Source organism: Naumovozyma castellii, chromosome 1, assembly GCF_000237345.1.
Source record: "Naumovozyma castellii chromosome 1, complete genome".
NCBI classification, from domain to species: domain Eukaryota; kingdom Fungi; phylum Ascomycota; class Saccharomycetes; order Saccharomycetales; family Saccharomycetaceae; genus Naumovozyma; species Naumovozyma castellii.
Genome location: NC_016491.1, coordinates 2,507,360 through 2,530,312, shown reverse-complemented (window position 1 = coordinate 2,530,312; position 22,953 = coordinate 2,507,360). Strand labels below are relative to the sequence as shown.

At 36.6% G+C, this 22,953-nt stretch overlaps 12 protein-coding genes and 1 non-coding gene across 13 annotated transcripts; 5 read left to right on the top strand and 8 right to left on the bottom strand.

Moving 5' to 3' along the window:
- Nucleotides 1-171: 171 nt before the first annotated feature.
- NUP120 (Nup120p) lies at nucleotides 172-3,267 on the top strand (the record flags this gene model as incomplete). Its single annotated transcript, XM_003674172.1, has 1 exon — nucleotides 172-3,267. One exon carries the CDS (start codon nucleotides 172-174, stop codon nucleotides 3,265-3,267), a length of 3,096 nt encoding a protein of 1,031 aa, XP_003674220.1.
- Nucleotides 3,268-3,432: 165 nt separating this feature from the next.
- Nucleotides 3,433-4,557, bottom strand: TAP42 (Tap42p; the record flags this gene model as incomplete). The annotated part of the gene is made up of 1 exon (XM_003674171.1): nucleotides 3,433-4,557. The coding sequence occupies one exon, from the start codon at nucleotides 4,555-4,557 to the stop codon at nucleotides 3,433-3,435; it is 1,125 nt and encodes a 374-aa protein (XP_003674219.1).
- Nucleotides 4,558-4,837: 280 nt separating this feature from the next.
- On the bottom strand, nucleotides 4,838-6,232 carry NCAS0A12800 (putative methyltransferase; the record flags this gene model as incomplete). Its single annotated transcript, XM_003674170.1, has 1 exon — nucleotides 4,838-6,232. One exon carries the CDS (start codon nucleotides 6,230-6,232, stop codon nucleotides 4,838-4,840), a length of 1,395 nt encoding a protein of 464 aa, XP_003674218.1.
- A 373-nt stretch (nucleotides 6,233-6,605) lies between these two features.
- Nucleotides 6,606-7,808, top strand: PEX12 (ubiquitin-protein ligase peroxin 12; the record flags this gene model as incomplete). Its single annotated transcript, XM_003674169.1, has 1 exon — nucleotides 6,606-7,808. One exon carries the CDS (start codon nucleotides 6,606-6,608, stop codon nucleotides 7,806-7,808), a length of 1,203 nt encoding a protein of 400 aa, XP_003674217.1.
- A 59-nt stretch (nucleotides 7,809-7,867) lies between these two features.
- Nucleotides 7,868-8,713, bottom strand: CSI1 (Csi1p; the record flags this gene model as incomplete). Its single annotated transcript, XM_003674168.1, has 1 exon — nucleotides 7,868-8,713. The coding sequence occupies one exon, from the start codon at nucleotides 8,711-8,713 to the stop codon at nucleotides 7,868-7,870; it is 846 nt and encodes a 281-aa protein (XP_003674216.1).
- A 292-nt stretch (nucleotides 8,714-9,005) lies between these two features.
- MRPL3 (mitochondrial 54S ribosomal protein mL44) lies at nucleotides 9,006-10,127 on the bottom strand (the record flags this gene model as incomplete). Its single annotated transcript, XM_003674167.1, has 1 exon — nucleotides 9,006-10,127. One exon carries the CDS (start codon nucleotides 10,125-10,127, stop codon nucleotides 9,006-9,008), a length of 1,122 nt encoding a protein of 373 aa, XP_003674215.1.
- Nucleotides 10,128-10,555: 428 nt separating this feature from the next.
- NCAS0Atrna8A lies at nucleotides 10,556-10,628 on the top strand. Its single transcript has one exon. It is a non-coding gene; the product is annotated as a tRNA-Ala (tRNA).
- A 114-nt stretch (nucleotides 10,629-10,742) lies between these two features.
- On the top strand, nucleotides 10,743-12,242 carry MSS1 (Mss1p; the record flags this gene model as incomplete). Its single annotated transcript, XM_003674166.1, has 1 exon — nucleotides 10,743-12,242. One exon carries the CDS (start codon nucleotides 10,743-10,745, stop codon nucleotides 12,240-12,242), a length of 1,500 nt encoding a protein of 499 aa, XP_003674214.1.
- Nucleotides 12,243-12,353: 111 nt separating this feature from the next.
- On the bottom strand, nucleotides 12,354-13,697 carry NCAS0A12750 (glycoside hydrolase family 76 protein; the record flags this gene model as incomplete). Its single annotated transcript, XM_003674165.1, has 1 exon — nucleotides 12,354-13,697. One exon carries the CDS (start codon nucleotides 13,695-13,697, stop codon nucleotides 12,354-12,356), a length of 1,344 nt encoding a protein of 447 aa, XP_003674213.1.
- A 467-nt stretch (nucleotides 13,698-14,164) lies between these two features.
- Nucleotides 14,165-14,662, bottom strand: UBC7 (E2 ubiquitin-conjugating protein UBC7; the record flags this gene model as incomplete). Its single annotated transcript, XM_003674164.1, has 1 exon — nucleotides 14,165-14,662. One exon carries the CDS (start codon nucleotides 14,660-14,662, stop codon nucleotides 14,165-14,167), a length of 498 nt encoding a protein of 165 aa, XP_003674212.1.
- Nucleotides 14,663-15,059: 397 nt separating this feature from the next.
- FMS1 (polyamine oxidase) lies at nucleotides 15,060-16,718 on the bottom strand (the record flags this gene model as incomplete). Its single annotated transcript, XM_003674163.1, has 1 exon — nucleotides 15,060-16,718. The coding sequence occupies one exon, from the start codon at nucleotides 16,716-16,718 to the stop codon at nucleotides 15,060-15,062; it is 1,659 nt and encodes a 552-aa protein (XP_003674211.1).
- Nucleotides 16,719-17,459: 741 nt separating this feature from the next.
- Nucleotides 17,460-19,739, bottom strand: STB4 (Stb4p; the record flags this gene model as incomplete). The annotated part of the gene is made up of 1 exon (XM_003674162.1): nucleotides 17,460-19,739. The coding sequence occupies one exon, from the start codon at nucleotides 19,737-19,739 to the stop codon at nucleotides 17,460-17,462; it is 2,280 nt and encodes a 759-aa protein (XP_003674210.1).
- A 545-nt stretch (nucleotides 19,740-20,284) lies between these two features.
- SOK2 (Sok2p) lies at nucleotides 20,285-22,462 on the top strand (the record flags this gene model as incomplete). The annotated part of the gene is made up of 1 exon (XM_003674161.1): nucleotides 20,285-22,462. One exon carries the CDS (start codon nucleotides 20,285-20,287, stop codon nucleotides 22,460-22,462), a length of 2,178 nt encoding a protein of 725 aa, XP_003674209.1.
- Between the last annotated feature and the right edge of the window lie 491 nt (nucleotides 22,463-22,953).

Genomic DNA, 22,953 nt, shown 5'->3' with positions numbered 1-22,953 from the left:
GTTACTCGCTTTTTACGATGATATTTGAAATTTCTCTGTGATGTTAAGAAACCTGGTTTGGAAAAAACCAAATAGGTTCGCCATGGAATACTGATCGCACGACATTAAAGAAACATTGCGACTAAGTTTGTAAAGGCTCCATTTATCATTAGTGAGCATTGAGGGTGAGAGATGACACATTTATCAAAGATTGATGCAAATTTACTTCAATTAAGGAAAGCCAAAGATTATTCAAATGTAGTTAATTTGCGTCTCGATGGGAGCGATCAAAATATATCAAAAGAACAAATACAGAGTAATTCAATGGTAGATGTTGATTATTCTTCTAGCATTGAATTATCTAATGGTGAATATGTTTGTTATCAATTATCTGCAAATTACAGATTATTGACAATATATTCTTTGAGTGCTGCTATATCAGGAACAACAATTAATATACACTTACCAGATGAATCTATGAATAAGCACCACACCTTGACTATTTTTGAAATAGGGGGATCTGTACAAATAAATGTTATTCTGAAAGAAGGATCCTATTTAACGATGACCCTACCTGTGGACTACATTTTGAACAACGTCAATGAATTAGATCAAAGCTGGTTCACCATTAAAACACCTTATGATTTTCAAGTTAGAGTTCCACATCTATTATGCGTTGTATCAGCAGATTTTTCTGTGGTTTGTCTAGAAGATGGTGGGTTATTAGGTTTGAAAGCTTCTAATGACATTGATTTAGAACCTATTCTCTTTAATGATAATTCCTATTTACAAAGTATCACCAGAATATTTTCTAGGAAAAATGCTCAGGTATCTGGAAAGGCTGTTACGTGCGCTGTGTTCGAGGAGAAGTATTTGGTTATCTTAACCGAACAAGCACACCTGAAGCTTTGGGACTTGGCGACATTTTCTTTGATTGAGACGCACGATCTTTCATCAGAGTTTGAAACCTCTGAAATAAGAAGGTATGATACAGCTGGTAATCTTTTAGTTATCTATCAAAACATTATCACAACATTTTTACCGTACAAAAACGGCGTATTTCAAATTGGGAGATTATCATTTGATTCCAATGGGATCTTAAGGTACACATCTATATCAACTATACCAGCGAACCTATCTTCATCTTCGCTATGGTCCTTCACTGACATGAAACTTATAAGGCCATTAGATTTAAATGTGAATGCAGCTTACCTGAACCTTGTTTTGCTTTGGAAATGTGGAGCTGTTAATAAGTTACAGATTCTGAACTTCGTGAATGATGAATTCCAAGAATATCAGTGGATTGAAGCAACGAATAAATCATTGAATGATATTGAATCAGAAATGGGTAAAGACCTTTCCGAGGACTCTGACTTCACGTCTCTAAATATAAAATCTCGATATGCACCTGAGTTGCTTCAAGAGGCTGAAACCTTGTTTGCAAAAAATCAAATAATTATAGCTATGAATACGGAAAAAAGTAAAAAGGAATATCTGGCCAATTTAGAAACAATTCTAAAGGATCTAAAAAATAAATATGACGAAGCGTCTTCTATCACAATTTATAAGAACGAAATTATAATGGTTAATTGTCTCAAAAAATATAACCATTCCGTCTACAAGATAAATTCAACCTTCGAGGATATATTTTACAATATTGGACTGGAGGCGGATGATGAACTATGCAGATATTGGAAAGTGTTGAATAGATTTTCTTCCACTTTATCCGAGGAGACTATACGCAAAATATCGGATGAATTCATAAATATAGTTACAGGTGAAACTTCTAAGTCCATGAGCGTTGGCGAGAAACTCTCTGCTATCTTTAAAAGTACTTTACAGGGGAGAGTGGGTGTATCAGATATAGAAACACTTTTTAAAGATATGAGTTCAATGAACATTGTTAACATAATGAATGAATTAATTGATAGATATCTTATATCACACTCTGTTCATAACGACGATTTTGTCAATGCCATTGTTTTTGATGAATTTAGTGCTGTTGTTTGTGCTCAAAGTATACACCAATTGATTGTAATGCAAAAGCGCTTGTTATTTGAGATCCTATTAAGCGTGGTTGTTCTGGATTTTGAATATTCAATACTTGAGTCCAAATTGAACGAATTTTTGGAAATTTATTATAAGCAGACATTATTTATACGCCTTTACAAGCTTAATGCACCATTACTTGTCAATGGGCTAAATAGTGAGACTTCAAATTACAATGTTGGAATTAAATTAACATCCTATGCGGAGTGGTCATCATACTTACAATTTGTGGTTAATACGATCTACAAGTTTGCACTGGAAAGCAACCCCCTCTTTCTAAGATTTTTTGATATATACACCATAAAAAATATCAAGGGTAAAGAACGGGTTTGGACCGAGACTGATAAATTTTTACAGTTTGTACAATATCCTCTTTATCAAAGAGACAGCATAATTGATGAGTTCATGCTGGCAATGACATTATTTACTTCCCAAAACTATGAAAAATCTTTTGATTTTTTCATGAAGCATGATTATGCCACACAACTCAAAAATAAACTACCCCAATGTTTGACTGATATTGCCATGGATTCCAATTCTAAAAGCATCTGGTCTTCTATATTAACTTCTTTCGATGTTTCCCATAACCGTTCCCTTTATGCTTATAAATTGGCTCTGTTATACTTTGAAAGGAATAGCATGGCATTATCGTTGAAAGCTATCAAAAAATCAATAGGGTACTCTATGAAAGAAACTGAGATAACCCTCCCAGCTGATTTCCTGGAAGACCAGCATAGACTTCATTTGGATTTACTCATGTACTTTAATATGTTTTCTGAAGTGTTAGATGTTTTGAGACTGAGTCACGACATACTTTCTGTCAATACTAGAGAGTTATACTTTACCACATTGTTGAATGATGCGAGATTCAAAGAACCGTTTTTCACTACGGTATTAAATTCGTGCAATTCTTTTAAGGAATCAGGGTTATTTTTCCGCTCAGAAGATTTCAAGGTTATTGATGATATTCTCCTTTCAAACATGGAATTTCCAAATTGGTTGAGTTGTAAGAAACTATATAGTTTCAGGATGGCCAATAAACATGAGAGGGCGGCGGCTGAGGCAATACTTCAATACCTACTGCAGTGTGAAAACAATCTTCAAGAGAAAAGGAAATGCTATCTGATTATAATTAATGTACTATCAACTTTTGAGGATCCATCTGATCAATGGATTTTGAATGGAAATTCTGTGATAATGTTACCTGAATTAAGAAGAGAGCTTCAAGAATTCAATTGAAAGCCAAGATATGAATAGACGGCATTTTCAACTGATACTGGGGTCAATTAGATACATACGAAATGTTGTGGATAAAAATAGTCTTATGTAAAATAAAGAATAAATGCATAATTAAGATACAAAATCTAAATTACTTTTTGTCTATACGATCTTATTTGATTAATACTAACCTCGGTTAATTGTGTTTCCACTACCTCGTGGGTTGGCTTCCGTAAACTCGTCCCATTCGCGTGCCTTGTAGGTCTGTTCATCTTGCCAACGCTCATTATCTTCGTCTTCTTTGTGTTCAGCTGTATCATTCTCCCCACCTTGGAGTACTCTTCCCTCCTCCCATTCTTTTTCTAGAAATTCTTCCACAGACATTGTTGGTCCGTATTGACCGTAACCGCGTACTTTATTTTGCAACTGAGTCTTTTGGTCGATCAACGTAAAATTTCTTAATATTTTCCCAGTCTTAGACAATAGCGGTTTGTTTAAAGTTTCAAGCTTATCAGTGAATCCTGTAGAATCAGGCTGATCCTTCGTAGCATTGTTACCATCCAATTCTTCCATATTTGGTGCCCTTTGAAGGAAGTTATTTAGTAATTCACTTTCGTACAGGATTTGTTCAATTTCATTGAAACTCTGGTAGCTTAAACTTTTTAATTTTTGTACATATAGGCTACGTAGTAGCTCATCATCTTTGTTGTCTTGTCCATCCATATCTTCATCACCTTTGTTTTTTAATCGAGATTCCAATTCTTTTAATTTATTATTTATCATTTTAGTTTGCTGGAACATTTCTATTTTCTGCTGTCTCTTCATTTCTGCACCAGATAAATCGGTGCTATTTGATGGCTGAAAATATAATTCTTCGAGCTTCGGTTTGAAGGCATCCGCAAATGAATCAATCTTTCTAGCCAGCATAGTATCCAATATTTCATAGTCTTGCAACATGGTGAGGAATTGCATAATAATCTGTACGGACTTCTCTAAAAATTTCACCTTCATTCTATTCTTTGAACTTGGATCACCAACCTGCTTGGCGGTGGCTTGCTTCTTAGAACACATTGTTCCTAGGTAATAATCTATCGACAGAAACTTTAGTGAATTCGTTGATATATCGTCCAGGGTTTCATTGTTACTAAACAGGGCTAATTTTCCATATACTATTGTCTTCAATGAAAGAAGGTCTTGAATCGTAGAGGTGAGAAGTGTCTGATACTCTTCTGAATCTTGTCTTAAAGTAGGGTGTTCCAGTTCTTCGGTATAAATTTTGAGAATAGCGGTGTATCGTTCACTAGCTGACATTGTCTGGTAACGTATGATGGAAGTGCTTTAGAGTGGTATATAAGTCGGGTCTGATATTGTTATGTATCTGGAACTTTTCCTCGGTAAGAGTTGGCGTTGAAGGTTAAATTTGGCACTTTCTTCTAGTTTGATATTTTAGGGCGAGATTCGCTAGAGATTCAAGAACAATGGGATAAGAAAGAAATAAACATTATTTTTGTGATATAAAGTATTTAGGGAAAGTACATGAAATTAACGTTCTATAAATACAAGAACTCTAATTTTTATTATAAAAAATGAATTAATTGGAGGTTGCGTAACAGATAACGGCCCATTTACCACTACAACACCACCAAGATCCTTGACCAGGATGGTCCTTTTCCCATAACTGTGTTAGCCCCTCGTCGAGCCCAGTTGGTAAAGCTACTTGAACATCAGCCTTGCAAGTTCTTAAACTTAACAGGGTGATGCCGTTTGTGGCGAGAGGACCAATGGCAACGTTCCAGGCCGTAGTACGTGGCCATGCTCTGTCACCAGTCAATTTTCTGTAATTCAAATCACCCTTAAAGATCACCAAATTGGATTTCAATAAATCCTTGTAAACCTTAGCACCATTGTACTTGTTTTCACTAGGATCAATGTTCCAATAATCTAAATCGGTGGTCCAGAAGGAATCTGCCTCGAATTCGATTTGGTTATTAGTAAAAAAAGTTGAGATATCGTCAGCAAACTGGTCAAAGGCCTTTGATTCTTCAGATTCTGAGTCCACAGGAAAAAATGATCTGTCCTTCAAGTCTTTCAATAGAATATGGAAGTCTTTTAGCATTACATCACTAACCATATATGGAATGTCCTTGCCATGTAATTTAATCTTTTGAGCCAAGTTTGTCTTCAATAGGAATGCAGCAAACATCAAGTCGGCATATAATTCAAAGCCAGAATTGTCTAAAACAAAATCAACCCTAACATTTTTACAGCCACTATCTCTCAACGTCATTAATTTCTTCCAGGCCTTCTCAGTATCATTCACAACAATCTTGGCTTCTGAGGCGGCCCTTACTTTAGCACCTTGGACAGACTTAAGGTCTTCCAAGGTAGCATTAGTTAACAATGATAGATCGGTAGCATTCCCCCATAATGAAATTTCAATAAATTCTTTGAATAGAATTTCGAGTAATTCTTTATCTTCAGAAATGGTAGCAAATTGAGAAGAAAGAGTCTTATATCTCATAGCCAATTCAACAACACCATGCAATGAAGACTTAAAGGTGAATTGTTTCAACCCATCAAAAATATCGAAATCTTTCCAGAGTGGTTGGCATTTGAAATAAACGTTAACTCTTCTATATAAATAGATTTCAGAAAATAACCATTCAACCTTATCCCAAGTAACGCCATTATGAGCTATAAGATATTCATTATAGGATCCTGGTACCGACGCAATCTCGGCTTCTTCTAGTGTAAATGGACGTAGAGGTTTACGGTCGAGGATCTCTTGACGAAACTCAACCAGTTCGTTGGTAATAGTAGTCCCTTGTTTAATCTTTTCCAGATCATCGGAAGCAACTGTTTTCAATTCTTTCTTCATATCGTCTACTGCATTTTGTACAATAATTGGCCAACGAACAGCCGCTGTGTATTCACCAAATGTACCCTTATCATTAGTAAAAAAACGTGGGGGTAGGTCAGTAGTCATTTTAAATTTGTGTTCAAAGTTGATGTGTTTTCTTTTGATTAGTTGATTAATAGCAATTCAGTCTTCTAGTTCCAGTAGAAGAGAAAGCACCCAAGCTATAGGTTTTTATATTGTTAAAGTAACCTATGAAACATAATTGAGTACTTGGAAAAATCGTATTTCGAAGGTAATAAGTTTTGAAATTACGTAAATTACGTAACCGGCATCATGCAACGTCAGATTTTTCATTAAAAATATTTGGTATAAACAAAACCACCCAACATAGAATTGTTAAACGAATTTCTAAGTTGTGACTCATCCCCGTCTTCTTACTTCCACCACATTGTGTTTCGAGGTTCCACTCTTTTAGTTTCTCCCCTTGAACTGGTTAGTAATGAGCTTTTATTCTAACCTGCCGACAACATCCAATGAACTTTCGGCATCGACAATATACCCCACTATATTTGAGATACTCTCATCTCAGGAGCTAGATGCCCTCTTCCCAGCGTCCATTAGATATCTGCTAACAAATTACTGGATTAGTCGGTTTCCATCTTGGACCACTTTACAGGTGAATAACTATTTTGATGAATGGTTTAATTTACTGATAAAGGGGCTCGTGGAGGCATACCACCTCAAGAACTTCAATACTACCTTTATTGACAAATTCTATGGCCTTCAAAGGTTTAGTACTAGGGATCAAGCTCTACTGAAGGCCCAGATTCAATCCTTACAAAATGGTAAAGCTAAATCGTGGCCACTTGAATTACAATTAACAAAAGAGCAACGTATGGTTATTTTCCTACAAAAAATTATTCTACCATATATTAAAAATAACCTTGATGATATACATCGCAAGATTGTCACTGAGTCTGCATTTGGTAGCCGACCAGAAGAGGAGAAACCAAGTATCCTTGCAAAAATAAAGCTACTCCTGAAAGCAGTGATCCAGAAATATTATCCGACCTTTAAGAGGATATGCTTCCTGTTGAACATGACAACCAGGTTGTCATTTCTAATGGGTAAGAATGCATCCATGTCTTTCCTTGATTATTGTTTTAACATAGGCTATATGAGGATGGTCTTACCTCTCCAGAAAAAGCAGCTTTATGGATATGGTTCTACGAAGGACAAGGTACTACGTTTGAAAAGGGTATTGGGGCAGAATAAAATGGCGCAGCTCAATAAACTTCGCCATGTTCTTTCCCAGACGGCAGTAGTAGGATCGTATGCTGGTAGCCAGCTTTTTCCTAGTTTTGTATTTGGCCTGAGAGTGTACCAATGGTGGGTGACAGAGGATTTAAGTGCTAAATTGCAAAAGAAAATTGATACAATGGATGAAAAGATTCCAAGACCTCCAAACAAATCAAGTTTGGAGGTAAGCTCATCCGAAACTTGTCCTGTATGTCAACTTACTGTGCAGAACCCGTGTGTTTTGGAGACAGGATATGTTACATGTTATCCATGTGCAATTAAATATATCACCAAGCATGAGGGAAGATGCCCTGTTACCAATAAAAAGCTCTTAGGATGTAAATATGATGAAGTCACACAATCCTGGAGAGTAACTAATGGATTAAGAAAGTTATTAATCTAAAGTAAAAAAATTAAGAAATTTATAATATATATTCATATCATACTCCCTCAGTCAAATAGTCAATACTCCCCATTGGAGATTTCCCACTGTTCACATGCAAGTTGGATGATTCGTATTTCACTTTCCTTATTTATAATTTCTTGCTCTATATCATCCGTCGAACCTCTTCTCAATTGAGATACTACTACAGATATTTTTCTTAGGATCTCATCATTATATCTGGTATTAGTTTTTAGGTAACTTGACATACGGTTGATTCGTTTAATTAACATTTTTATTTGCTCTTCTGCCTTTTCGTCGTCTGAATCCTGACCTCGATCGTTCAATTCTGTATGACTTCCATGTAAAAGCTTCCTCGTTATAAAACTATCATTACTAGCACGCTGTGCTACTGGTGTATCTTCCACAGGGATAGAAATTGGGAAGTCTTTTATTATAAACCCTATTCGTGTCAACTGAGTACCTGAGTTTTCTATCATACAGCAATTCAACAACAAATCTTCCTCAGGGATGACTTTCCCATTCTGGTTGTTAGTCAAATTGGGTTCATATTCAAATAGAAGATTAATGGAGCCAATAATTTTGACTATTTTGCTGATTATCTTGTCATATTCGTAAAGACGGCTATTGAGAACCATAAAGCCAAGTGGAACCAATGATTTATTAGTTACTCTTATTAATTCAATACTCCTGAGCATCTTTTCCTCATCTATGTCAAAATTATCTGTCAATCGTAGATGGATAGCTTTCGATAATGTAACTATATTATCATCAGATTCATTTCCTAATAGTATGAAACACAATGGTTCCCTGTTAGTTGAATGGATACTTTTTAACTCATACTGATAAGCAACATCTTGTAGAAGTTGAGTTTCAACGTTTACTACTTTCTCCGGACAATGCATTTCTTTCAATCATGCTACTTTACGTAGTGTTCTACTTTTCAACTAAGCAGTTGATATTTTTTTTACTTCAGCTCAATTATTGACAAATGTTAAAAAAAAGGCACATTTCTTCATGAGTAGCCCTCCGGAATAAAGCAATGCTCTTTTATTCTAACTGGTAATGTGAGGTAAATAAAATAAGCATATTAGATATATAGATCAATCACAGTTATATGTACAGGAATTTATATATATATATACATTGTCGAGCAGAGAAAGTATATATTGTCTATGGTTAAAGACGTCGGCTTGATTAAACAATTACTGCCCCATGATCAACTACCGGACTTTGTCCCTCAGTTGGTTGGTAGCAATACCATTTCAAGAGAGCGTCAGTAGCAGCCCTTGCTTTTGCTTCTTTCAATGAAGAACCATAGCCTTCACCTAACTTTTCCTTTCCTGAAAAAGCACCAACGATGAAGACTGGAGCCTTAGATAATCTACCAGATTCTGCCATTAGTTTAGAAATAGGTCTCTCTAAACCCTCACGCTCACATAATTTGGCTAGTTCTCGTGTGGGCTGCTCAAACATAAACATTTTCGATACATCCAATTTTCTGCTAATTATATGATCATCGATAAATTTAAATGTCATTTCAGGTTTGGTAGTGTGGGTAACGGCCCATAATGAGCCAATTATACTTCTTACTGCCAAAGCCATTGCCTTGGTTTCATTGAATTGCTTCTTTAATGAAATCAGTTCAATGCCATCATTCTTACCCATGGCATTATTATAAAATCTCAATTTCCCTAACGTTATATCATATGGTTCATTTATAAGAAATCTCTCCATGACTGTTCTTCTTTCAGATTCGATCCCCCAATTTTTACCAATGGAGGCAAGGACATGCTCGGAAAGGTAAGCTGCAATTGCTGCATTTAATACAATGGTGGGCAATCTTGGGTATTTTTTTAAAATGGAGTTCGTAACATGATAACTTAAAATATTCTTCCCAAATATGTTTAGGCCCTTATTATCACAAAAATCTTTAGAAAATAAAGTTTCCCTCTTCGCAAGGATGGTAGAAGGCTGTGTTGTATTGGGGAGTTCCGATGATTGACAGGTCAGGCATCTAGAAAGCATTGACATGGAGAATTCTTGGGGTAGATTAAGTCTTTTATGTAAGGTTATCAGAGGCGGTGAATTAGCAACTACGTCATTTGGGATCTCATTCTGTGTAAGTAATTTTAGTTTTTGGTAATACTGCTTATATGCTAGTAGTTCAGCGTCCCTGGTACGTCGAGGTTTTCGTTCCACATTACCAGATGTAGAGTACTTTCTTAGAGATAGTAAATGGATTTCAGAGGACGCAAGACTTGAAATTCGAGTCTTCGCTGATGCAAGGATTTGGTAACTGCTATTGGTCTGCAGCATTGGGCAAATGTAGACTGGGTGCTGTAGAAGTGAGGGAACACTAGTGGCTTAACTATAATAGAAACGACTATCTGTATGGAAAATCACCCAGGCGTATATTATCTCTCCGTAGCAATGCTGGTTGGATGCTTTAACCTTCTTTCAGACGTTAAACTTCGTCTGTTTGATTTTTTAAGGAAATTCGGTTATAATTTTATTTTGTCGGTCGAACTGCCAGAATTCATGAAAACTTCGAGAGGTACTAAAAACATCTTAAAAGATGGAAGAAGAGGGTCAGCACATCAAAATTTGTGAAAAGTCAATCTTGTGCAGTATATGGTCATCTCCGCAAGAATATAATGGTATTATCTAAGTAATTGCCTATATTGTTTCGAAAGAGGTTTTAATACTGAGGTAAAACTCTAAATCTTGAAACAATGTAAATTACTGGGCGTGTGGCGTAGTTGGTAGCGCGCTCCCTTAGCATGGGAGAGGTCTTCGGTTCGATTCCGGACTCGTCCAAATTTTTTTTTTTCAAGAGCCTAAGAACATCTACAGAATACTTCAGTATTTAACTGTCTGCTTAACTATTTGCTTATATACACAAAGATACGTCGGTTAATCAAAATTGACAAGATGTTTCGTCTTTTTAACGTCTTCCAATATGCAAGAATGAGCACTATTTCTTCTGCGATAAATTTACCAACAATATATGCACTTTCAACACCTCCAGGACAAAGATCAGCAATTGCGCTCATTAGAGTTACCGGTACTCAATCGAAATATATTTATCATAAATTAACTGGCAAAGAAAAGAATCCGGTTCCCAGAAAGGCGATGTACCGGAATCTGTATATGCCAGGATCGAATATCTTATTAGATTCGACGATAGTTCTATATTTCAAAGCTCCGCATTCCTTCACTGGTGAAGATATAATAGAACTTCATTGTCATGGGGGCAGGGCAGTTACATCTGCAATTTTGAACTCCATTCAAGCATTAAATGATATGGAGAACGGTATTGATATACGGTATGCCGGACCTGGTGAATTCTCTCGAAGATCTTTTCAAAATGACAAATTTGATTTGACTGAATTAGAAAGTATAAACCAATTGATCGATTCTGAAACGGAATTGCAAAGGAGATGTGCGTTATCTAGCTTTAATGGTGAGAATAAGGTAATGTTTCAGAATTGGAGACAAACCCTAATTGAAAATATGGCACCATTAACCGCCATAGTGGACTTCGGTGAAGAAATCGAAATCGAAGGTATGGAATCGATCCTGAACAACATTAAAAGGGATGTATTAAAATTAAAAAAAGAGGTGCAAAGTTTTATTGAAAGGATAGAGAAATCATCTATTCTACAGAATGGTATTAGAATAAGCTTACTGGGGAAACCGAATGCGGGGAAATCATCATTGATAAACAGTCTTACTAATAATGACGTTTCTATTGTAAGTTCGATTCCTGGAACAACTAGAGATTCTATTGACGCTCCTATTGATATTAACGGATATAAAGTAATTATTACTGATACAGCTGGGTTAAGAGAACAGTCAGATGATATCATTGAAAATTTGGGTATCGAGAGAGCCATCGAGAAGAGTAAACGAAGTGATATATGTTTATTTGTTTTAGAGGCAGACAGTTCTATGAAAATTGATGAGTCCTTAAACAAACTACTTCTATCAAAGGAGCTACAAGATAAAAAGGTCATCCTGGTCGTCAATAAAGAGGATTTAATTATAAATAAGGATGAACTTCGAACAATGATACATAACTTAAACAATGAAATGAAAAACCAATATCCAATTTTGCCGATATCTTGCCTCAATCAATGTGGTATTTCTGATCTTATTGATCTTTTGACAAAAGAGTTTAAAGAATTATCTGATACAAGCGATGGAGCAGATCCTATTATTATGTCCCAACGAGTAAAAGATATTTTAATAAATGACGTGATATTTGGGCTCAATTCGTTTATTGATTGCTTGGATAGTGATATAGATATTGTTCTCGCTACAGAGAATTTGAATTTGGCAATTGAAGGAATAGGTAAGATAACTGGACAGGTAGTTGGGATTGAAGAAGTGCTAGATGTTGTGTTTGCCAACTTCTGTGTGGGTAAATGAAGGTATGTAATTGACTGAATCGTTAAATGTTTCAAAGATCGTAAATGCAGATCGTTCGTTACAAAAGGATATTAACACTGAATATTTATGAGTTGCGTTTATAATGGTTTCTCATATTATTAGCCACACGCCTGCTGCAACGATTGAGATACCAACAACTGATGTGATGATTGCTGCAGCTGCTTTGGAACCATCTGTTATGTGAAGAGGTGCCAAATTGGTTGCTTCTTGCTCAGTTCCTGCAGCACTATTTCCTATAGAGGATCCCCCATCTGTTGAGTTATATGGGCCTGGAAGGTGGAGTACTCTTGTGTTTACCAGAGCTTCTAATGCAGACATCTGCTCACCAAGACCATACATTCCATCCCATCCTCCTGAAAACCAATTTAAACCACATGTATGACCATCAGTCCCACCTGAACATGATTGAGCTGCTGCATATGCTGATGCATTTAACCATTTCATAATTGTTGGTTGTGTTTCCGATACTAGCTGAGCAGTTTGACCTAAGAATCGTAAAAAATAGGCTTTGAACGATCGCTGATCGTTATTACATGTCCCACTCTTCTGACAGGCTGCTTCATAAAGGATACTGTTATTGAAGAACACACTTGATGCATTTAGTAATTGATTTGTTCGAAGAAGCCAAGTATCAGAGCCAGTGTAGTTGTATAAATATGCAGCACCTGAGAGCAATAACCCTTGGTTATAAGTCCACTGGTAGGTTGTAAGTACAGTACAATTATCTGTTGTACTAGCACCGTCATACACAAATTTGTACGACCCATTCGATATGAGACCAACGTCAGACATCCAATCGTATACCCTTTCTGCCCAATCGACATAACTTTGATTTCCAGTATATCGTGCCAGTCTGGCAGCCATATGAAATAATGCACCATTTGAGACAGAATTCTTATAGTCATAGCCAGAATTCCAAACAAAAATTTGCCATCTTAGACCACCTCCACAGCTATCAGCGTCCCACCTTAATGCCATCGTATTAAACACTGCTTGTGCTAAATATAGCCATTGAGGTTGGTCCTCAGGAGGATTTGTGAAATTCCTTTCTGCAGCAGTCATCACAGTAATGCCCCAAAATGCTTGATCATCATTCCCTTCTGTTGTTGACTGATTTAAAGGAATATAGTTGTTGTCAGTACCCACTTGATGTAGCAAGGCTGCCGTTATTATATCATTGTAAGTGTCATTCTGCATAAAATACCAATAATCCAACATGGTACCCCATGCACCACCTGCTTCCCACCAGTAGTATGGATCGGAGAACATCCCGACAGTTTGACCGTATTGATCACCTGTGTAATAATCCATCAGACCGTATGCTACTAAGGAAGTTGCATTTTGTAACGATTGTAAACTGTTCAAGTTCAGGTCCACAGCGGCAATTGGGAAGCTAAAACTTGACACTGTAAATAATAAGTAAATAATATTCATCACTCCTTGTATATATTCCACAAGACAGTGCGTCGTCCTATTGCTTTGAAGAGTTGGCGAATTATATAAGATACATATGCAAGAAATAGCCGCTAAATTTGGAAACAATCGTGTCGTTTCGCGTACGGAGAAAAAGGGCTTGGCGGAAACATGACGTTTCTTGCTCGAGGCGAAGGTATAATCTTGAACATTAAATCATTTTACATTATGCGTATACTACGTAAGTACGGGGCTTGGCATCTCCTTTTATTTTGCTCCACTTTAGTCAAGTCGCGAAAATCTCTACTTGTACATACGAATATCCTAATGAGGTAATTAAAAAGGTCCATTTTATTACTTTACGTAAAAAGACTCTATTTATAATTTCATCCCATCATGAGTCCCAATCAGATATGTGCGTAGTCAATCTTTAATGATATTGTGTGTCGGGATTGTTCCTTATTCTTCTAAGTAAGATATGATATGCACTAAAACCCTAACGATTTCAAAACTGATTGTCTAACTTGTCTTTCAAACTCTTCCCTATTGTCTCTCCAAAGTATACAGGCGTCAATATTGGCACCACTTTCAATATTCGGCTCACTCAACATACTCATAACACTTAATAATATCTTCTCGATACTTTGGACAGGTGACCATCTTTCTTCAGCCAATTCGTACATATTAGGATCGTCACCGGGAGAATGCAAGATGGAGATGCAGACTTCACCGTTAGGATAAATATTAGGGTGTAATATACTTGGGGTAAACGTGAGCTTTGGTGGCGAAAGTGGATAATCCTTTGGAAATTCTAACCTTGCATTGAATATACCACCTTCATACGCTGTGTCTGGAGGACCCTGCACTAAGCAGTCCCAGATGAATAGGTTATTCTCGTTCTTGGGACAAGCTACAATTCCCGGTGGAGAATCTTTCGTTAGCTGTTGTAATTCTTTGAGTAGTCTCCTTTGAGCAGTCTTCGACATTTCGTCTTTGTTCTATATTATTTTTGAGTGAAGATGGAACGATTATTTGTTTTCATTTGAAGCAAAGCCTTTTTGTTCAACAATACAAGTAGATAATTACCGTTGAGCAATTACAGATCAGACGAACGTTTTCGAAATTTTGATCTGTTCTGTTACCCGGTTAATATTTTAAGGTGTAAAGCCGTTTTGTCGTTTACGTCGTAGAAGTTCTTCTATGGAAGCAGAGTTCCCTCCTCTTATATTAGAGTGTATTGAATAGGAGAGGACTTGTCTATATTACAGATAATATTTTGATATCTGATCTATATAACATTCATTTTTTTTTTAATTTTTATGTAGCGCTGGGCGGTTAAATAATTCGAAAGGCCTTCTTTCAATTCTTAAGAGACGTCTTCCTTCAATGATCCTTCAAGTGTTCCAATATGTACTCACCTTCACGTCTACCACTTTCCCAACTTCCATGAACTGCGCCTGCACCATCCATAATAGTATGTTCTCCTGCAAATCTAATGCGAGAGTCCTGACCGTTCGACATGGCAATTATCATTTCCAACGCATCATCGCCGGCAAAACAAGCAGAATATGCACCCCTAGAATACGGGTCATTATTCCAGTTGGTAACTAATAGGTTCTTTAGAATTGGAGAATTTGTTTCTGCCTCAGTTGGGTTAGCTGACAGACCATTTATCACTTTGTTTGATTGCAGAGTTGTCATAACTTTGTCTAATACTGGTTGGAAAAATTCATAAACTTTTTGCTTATCGTTTCCAATGGATTCTATATAGTTGGATAATGGGCTTTGCATTAGCATGATCAGTGTGGGTCTTCCAATAGATTTAGCTAAGTTGATGAAAAGTAATGGAAAATCCCAACAATTTTCAAATAATTGACTTGAAGGGGTCTTTAAATTATCAATTAATCCCTCCCAAGTTTCAGCTTTACGAACATCTTCAACAAAATTTTCTTGGGAGTGTGCTAATGTAAATATTCGAGAACTTTCATTGGACCAAGTACATTTGTCAAATTCAAAAACAACTTTACCCAATCCACCAAAATGTATTTTCTTGAAAGCTTCCTGAATTTGTGGATTCAAAGGTGGTTTGAAATCAATTCTACCTTTAGTATTTGATTCATCTGGTAGTTGTAAGGATAGTTGTAAAACACTTTGAGGAATAGTAACAATCGTATACTGACAAATATATTCCTCTCCGGAACTCAACTTGATAAGGACATTTTTGCCATCTCTCTCAATTGCCTTAACTTCAGTGTTTAATCTAATCCAATCCTTGGGGAAAGTGTCTCCAATTCTATTCACCACGGAATCAAAATTAGTAACTAAGGCATTTCTTCCCTGATGATCAAAGTATGTATCCTTTGCACTTAATTTGTCCCAACTTGCACCATGCCACAATTCCAAATATCTTGCAATTTGTGCAGAAAATTTTATTTGATCATCAGTGAGAAAATCTCTTCTTTGTAACAAATACTTCAAGATAATATGATAGAAGGAACAATCTTTGACATCTAAACTTTGATAAAATTCTAATCCTGTAAATTTATCAATTTCAGCATCAACAAATTCCAAACTCATATCAGGATCGTGGTCAATTCTTCCTCTTTGGTCATCAATATAAATGAATTGACTATCTTCAAATACAAATCTTTTCTTGGAATCCTTTTTCATTGCTTCAGCTTCTTCTAAAAATAACGGATTCATCAAAGTGTCATGGTGCCATCCTGCACCCAAGTCGTACTTATCACCTTTATAACCCTTAACTGTGAGCAATCTTCCCCCGATTCTATCCCTTGCTTCAATTACCAGACAGTTTTTAATTCCATTTGCATATAATGTTGAAGCGGCTTTCAACCCAGCTATACCTGCACCAATAATTATCACTTGCTGTTCCTTTGGTTTTGTCATTATTTGTATTGCTGGCCCAATGTGTAATGTGTTTGAAACAATGTTCAAGGATGCGATGTATGATCCTTGATGTTCGAGGTTGCAAGATTTTCTGAAGAAGGCACGCATTGTACGTAAGAAAATGCATGATGACATAAAAAATCATTGCTGCATGAAAATGTCCGGATAAAATCTAAAATTTCAAAGGTGAAACTCTGGTCAATTACTTCTAGTATAAAAGGTAGTTTATTTTGGGGGAAACAAAAGAAGCTGATTCTTAGTTATGAAGGGGAGGGGAGTGGTGAAGAAGAAATTTGTTAAGAGTAATCCTTTAATTCAAAGTATTCTTCGTTATATTACGTAAGTAATATATATTAATATAAATAAATACCCAAAGGGTCCAGCAGTCAAAGACGTCTCAACATGGTAGCTTATATACGTTAGCATATGACATAGTGTCCAATACAATGCAACCCCCTACTTGCATACTAAGTGGTCTGACACGTCCGGTGATCGATCGGATCGTGTCCCTCCGAAGGTGGCCAACCAACGGTTACCCGTATTAAAAGACTTATAACAAACGGTTATGGATACTGTGTAATAACGCTAACAAAATTTTTTTTTAAATTTCAGGCAGAAAGTTAAATATCTCAAGGATAGGTACGATTGATTTGCAAGATGGTAGTGCCCAATCTTTACTTTCCAAATGGTTGCTTAAAATTCAATTTTTCGAGCTTTTAGTTTTTGTTTATATTTTCTATTTCAAAATTTAAAAAAATACGAACTTTTGAAATCAGCAAAAATGAAAAATTCCAATTACAATAATAAACAATGTATCTTTATCTATAATTACAGATTCTTGGGTTACAAGAGATATTTTATGTTGTAAAAAGATTACTATAGTACGAAATCTTGATCGAACCATTGTAAATTTGCGAATAAATCGTCATCATCATCGAGTGATAATTGTTCACCCACTGGAGTTAAACTTGATACTATATTCTCTGATGAATCCCTAGTAGTGTATGACAGTGTTTCTTCATTATCCTTTATTAGAATGTCGCTTAATCTGGCACTTCCATTATTTTCAAGATTATAACCGGTAGGTTTCTGTGAGGTTAATGAAGGTTCGACAATGTCTGTCTCATCTTCATTTTCACCCACTTTCCCAAATTGAGAAAATTTATTCTTATTATGACTATTATCACCTCCATGTTCTCCAACAATGGAAGCAAATTTTGATTGTGAGAGGGAAAGACGTATACAACACATTTGATTCAACATTCTTATACACCATAGACATTGAGGTAACATGACGGGTGGATTTTTCGGAGACGCAGTTTCTAAAGATTGCCATAATTTCATTGATTTATCTAGGATTGTTGTCATGGCCACAGTTTCTATTCCTGCGTGAATGAGAACTACACTCACCAAACCAATACTAAATAATTGAGATAAATTCAACCACCAGGGGACAAAGAAAAAATCTTTAGAGTTTATACCAGTGAGTAAGTCTAGTGATAATTGACAATGTTTTATTAGGGAGGGAATATCAATGGGGAAAGTATACGATAGGGGTGAAGTGTAAGATGGTGGATTTATTAAGCAAAACAAATATCTCAATTCAAAAGTTACTCTAATGTCCAAATATGATAAGAATGGTTGTAATTGATATAAGGGTTGATTAGTAAATAATAATGATGATGATGAATTATCTTCTTGAGATTTCATGAAATTGTCCAACCATTTATCCATTTCCCCTCGTAATTGCAGTGATTCTTGAATATCTAATTCTTGAGCTTCCTTCTTTTGGAAATCCATTACTATTTTAGATAATTGGAATAATTGTATTGTTTCATCATGGAACCACGTATCAGGATTTGTTGGTTGATTCATATTTGTCACGGGCATCGATAATTGATAAAGTCTCCCCAATTGGAAACTAATTAATTTATCCATGATGAAACATGACCAAAAGCAATGCCATGCCTTAACTTCATCGTATGTGGAATGAACTTCTGGGAATCTATTAAGATATAATGACATCCCATTACACATATTAATGGCTCTACTTAATGCATTCCAACATGAAATTTGTCTATAACATGTTCTCAAATAGAATGCGATCAATAACCATGATTGAATCAATTCGAATGATTCCCATTCAAAAGTTAATTTAGACACTATGGAATATGCATGACCAAACATATATTCTTCATTTCTTAGGATTCTTTGTCTATGTACTAGTTCTTGTTCCTGCGGTGTAAATAATTGATCCAACGATGAAGCGGGGAGTCCCTCATAGAATCTTATTGATATTGTTAATACTAAATAAAGCATGGAAGTGAATAATTTGGCAGATTTATTATTTTGTTTCCCCTGTTGTAAGAACCCGTTATTAAATTGATTCCAAAACATTTCTTCATGAATGATACCATATGGTTTATTAATTTGTTTGAAATAAAAAGTGAGTAATTTTGTTACAGTGGATAAATGTAATGGATTATCGAAATTGAAGAATAATAAAGATGAATTATTTTCATGCATTTGTTCAAATTTCAAATAATGACCACCTGACATATTCCAAGCGTAATTTTGTATTCTTGGAGTTTCCAGATTATTTTCTTGAATTAATTGTGGTGGTAATGCTGATAACAATGATTTACCGAATTTATTTGGTAATACATTCTGATACCTTCTATGAAATCTATATTTATCGTAAGAGAATGATTGCCAAGGTGAGTTAGTATCCTTAGTTACCCTGGGTGGTATCGTGTCGTCATTTCCCAGTGATGTAGTGTCTTTTATGTTTTTCTTTTGTTTTAATTTTTTAGCTAAATCCAATAACAAGACAGCCATGTTATCCTCTGATTGTTCCTTGTTCAATTGAGGATGTAATAAGTTAGGTGGTGACATGGTGGAGGATTCCGCGGCGTCTATATCCGCGGGAGGATCATTAGGTTCCTTCTTTGTAGTGTTGCTGCTGTTATTATATTCACAGTCGATTTCTTTCTTGATACAGTTCAAGCATGGTTTATTACCGTCACATTTCACTTTCCTTCTCTTGCAAATGTTGCATGCTCTCTGCACTCTTATTCTTTGTTTCTTCCTTTCCGGTGAGGTATTGTCCATGGCGTTGCGATGCGTTTCGTGCGAGTGAATCATGTTCCTGTTCATCGCCAGATGATTAGAAGAAATAGATCGATGGGAGAAAGATTGAAAGAGACGAGAATTATTCGGCCGAGGGTTTCCAGGAGGGTTACCCCGTTGCTAGGGCTGAACCAGGGCTAAACCAGGGCTGAAAAGCCAGACAAGAAAAACCGGAGCCCTGTTTCTTCCGCGGAACGGAAAAACGAAAAAACGTCACTGTCGTGGCTCGTGACGAAAAGGCGAATAATGCGACGATTCTTCGTCATTCGCTGTTGGCGTTCTTGTGCGGCGCTTTCTGGGCAGCAAGCATTAAATTGCAGCATGCGCACTCACTGCATCAAATTCACCATTCCATTCCATTCCATTTTCGTATTACTTCTTTGCTTATTTCACTTTATTCAACTAGTCAACTCATTCATTTCTCACTCACTCACCCACCCACTCACTCGGCAGCAAATCATAAAGACTGCCATCACTTTACTTTCCACACTAACGCCCCGCCTGCTCCCCTAGATCGAATACTACCATCTATCTGGCCATCCGCTCACTTCTCTCACTCATTTATACACTGCATGTCCAACAACACTCAACCCAACAATACAAATTCTTCCTCTCACATGCATATGCAGATGCCCATCTCACAGGGACAACAACAGAACAACGCCAAGCTCAACCAGAATCAATTAGATAATTCTTCCGCTTCTTCCTCTGCTGCATCCAACAACATTAACAACAACAACAGCAACGATAATGAAATGCTGAATTACTCTCAGGCCGCCGCTAACCCTAACACAAACCAGCAACAGCAAACTATGCCGACATACCAATATCCAAACCAGGATCAATGGCAATATCAGCAACAGTACTACCAACAAAAACAACAACAGCAGCAGTACTATCCGCAGCAGGATCAACAATATCTAGATCAACAACAGAACAGATCACATTCAGGCTCTGATGCTGGCAGACCGACGTCTACAATATCACAACTACCAAACACACAGGCTTACTACTACTATTATCCACAACTACAAGTACAACCGCCTCAACAACAGCAACAACAAGTAAATTATCAATATCCTCAACAGCAACAGCAACCAACTGCTGCTACTACTGCTGCTGCCGCACAACAATATTACTATTATGCACCAACTACCACCCAACAACAACAACAACAATTGTACGATGATCCAGCATACTACCAACAACAACAACTTTACCAACAAGCAATCTCACCCTACCAAATGCAAGCACAAATAAACTCATACCAACCAGCACAACCGGCACCACCACCACCACAACCAGCAACAATAGTAGCAATATCACCGCAAAATAATAAAGAATCAAAGGATAATAACAAGAATTCAAACTATCCGAACCCTTCCACATATCAGTATCCAGGGTTCCAAAAGGGACAAACTCAACAACAACCCTCTCATCAATACACACATTCATTCTCTGCGATTTCCACCTCTCCGGAATTGATGGCTGCTAATGAAGTCGTAGCAACCGTGTCCACTGTAGATCATCCATATATGAATCCAACATCAACTTTCGATAATAATAGTATGGTGGGACGCAACAACAAGAATAAGAAACATAGAAGGAAATTGACCGCTGATGATGTTTCGTTGAGTGATGGAAAGCAAGAAGATGAACCAGAAGAGGAAATCTACACGAACAACAACAACAACAACAACACGGAGGGAATCTTCGTCAAACCAAGAGTAACAACAACAATGTGGGAGGATGAAAGAACCATATGTTATCAAGTGGAAGCGAATGGTGTCTCCGTCGTGCGTAGAGCTGATAATGATATGATTAATGGAACGAAATTATTGAACGTGACAAAAATGACGAGGGGAAGAAGAGATGGGATACTTAAATCGGAAAAGATTAGACATGTCGTCAAGATCGGATCCATGCATTTGAAAGGGGTTTGGGTCCCCTTTGAAAGAGCAAGATTGATGGCAGGAAGAGAACATATTTTGGATTTATTGTATCCATTGTTTGTAAGAGACATTGAAAGTGTATTGAAACAAACAAGACCTGTCGTGTTCCATGAAGATCACGTATCCATAAATAACGTTCATCATCATCAAGTCCAGGACGAAAATGAACAACCACAAATCGCGAACATCCCCACTACTACAACAGCAAGCACAACTAACAACAACAATAATGATTTGACTTATAGTCAATATGAAAATAATAACGAAAAACAATTGTATCTACCACCACCAACCACAGTAGTACCACCACCACCACCACCACCAGCAGTTCAAACTCAATTGACTAATGGTAATCTCTCCATGTACTACCCATCAACAAGTCAAAATACAATGTATGCGACTCAACCACAAAGATACACAGCAACAACGAATACATCCAATAATATTCATACTGGAATTGCACCACAACAACAAATGCCCAACACAATGTATCATTCCAGTCTCATTCAGCCATTAAACGAAAATAATGGTTCGACAAACAACACCACTCCCAGCACCACCAATACCACCACCACAACCTCATCTACGGTCTCCATCACAAACAACAACAACAACAACACTAATGAAACCACATCTCATACTTCCCCACTACCAGCTAACACCTCGGAACCATCCAAGGAGGAACCCGCTACAAAGGATTCTCTTGAAAAGACGATGGAACCTCAGCAACAAGATGAAACTATCAATACATCTACGAATGCTGACCTTAAGGAGGAAGATAAAAACGATTCCGTTTAGAAAATAAATAAATGAAATCTCAACCCACTGTAATATACTGTCAAGTTTGCATTATTTTAACTTCAACTTCATACATATTTTATTTAACACCCCCACTCATATATAGACAGATTACTTTATTTTAACGTTACATTGAAGCACCGTCGGTGTTCTTACCTACTTCATCTTATTTGTATTTTATGTACCTGCGTAACCAAGGGCAATGTGTCGCTTGCGCATCCTGGCACCCATTATCGTGTGTCCAACCTTAACCTTAACTGACGTGACTGTGTCACAGTGACAGGTAAAACTGCCTAACGGACATATTTTTCTTGCTTACTTAAAAGCGCAAAGACCGACAAACGAAAATTTAAAGCACTCGGAGCTAAATGGAAAACACGATCCATCAATCCATCTGTATTGTTCAAGACGTAAATTTTTCACTCTTATCTTCGTTTACGTACTGTACAACAAAAATACCCTTACAGCTCGTATACTTACTCACTCATTCA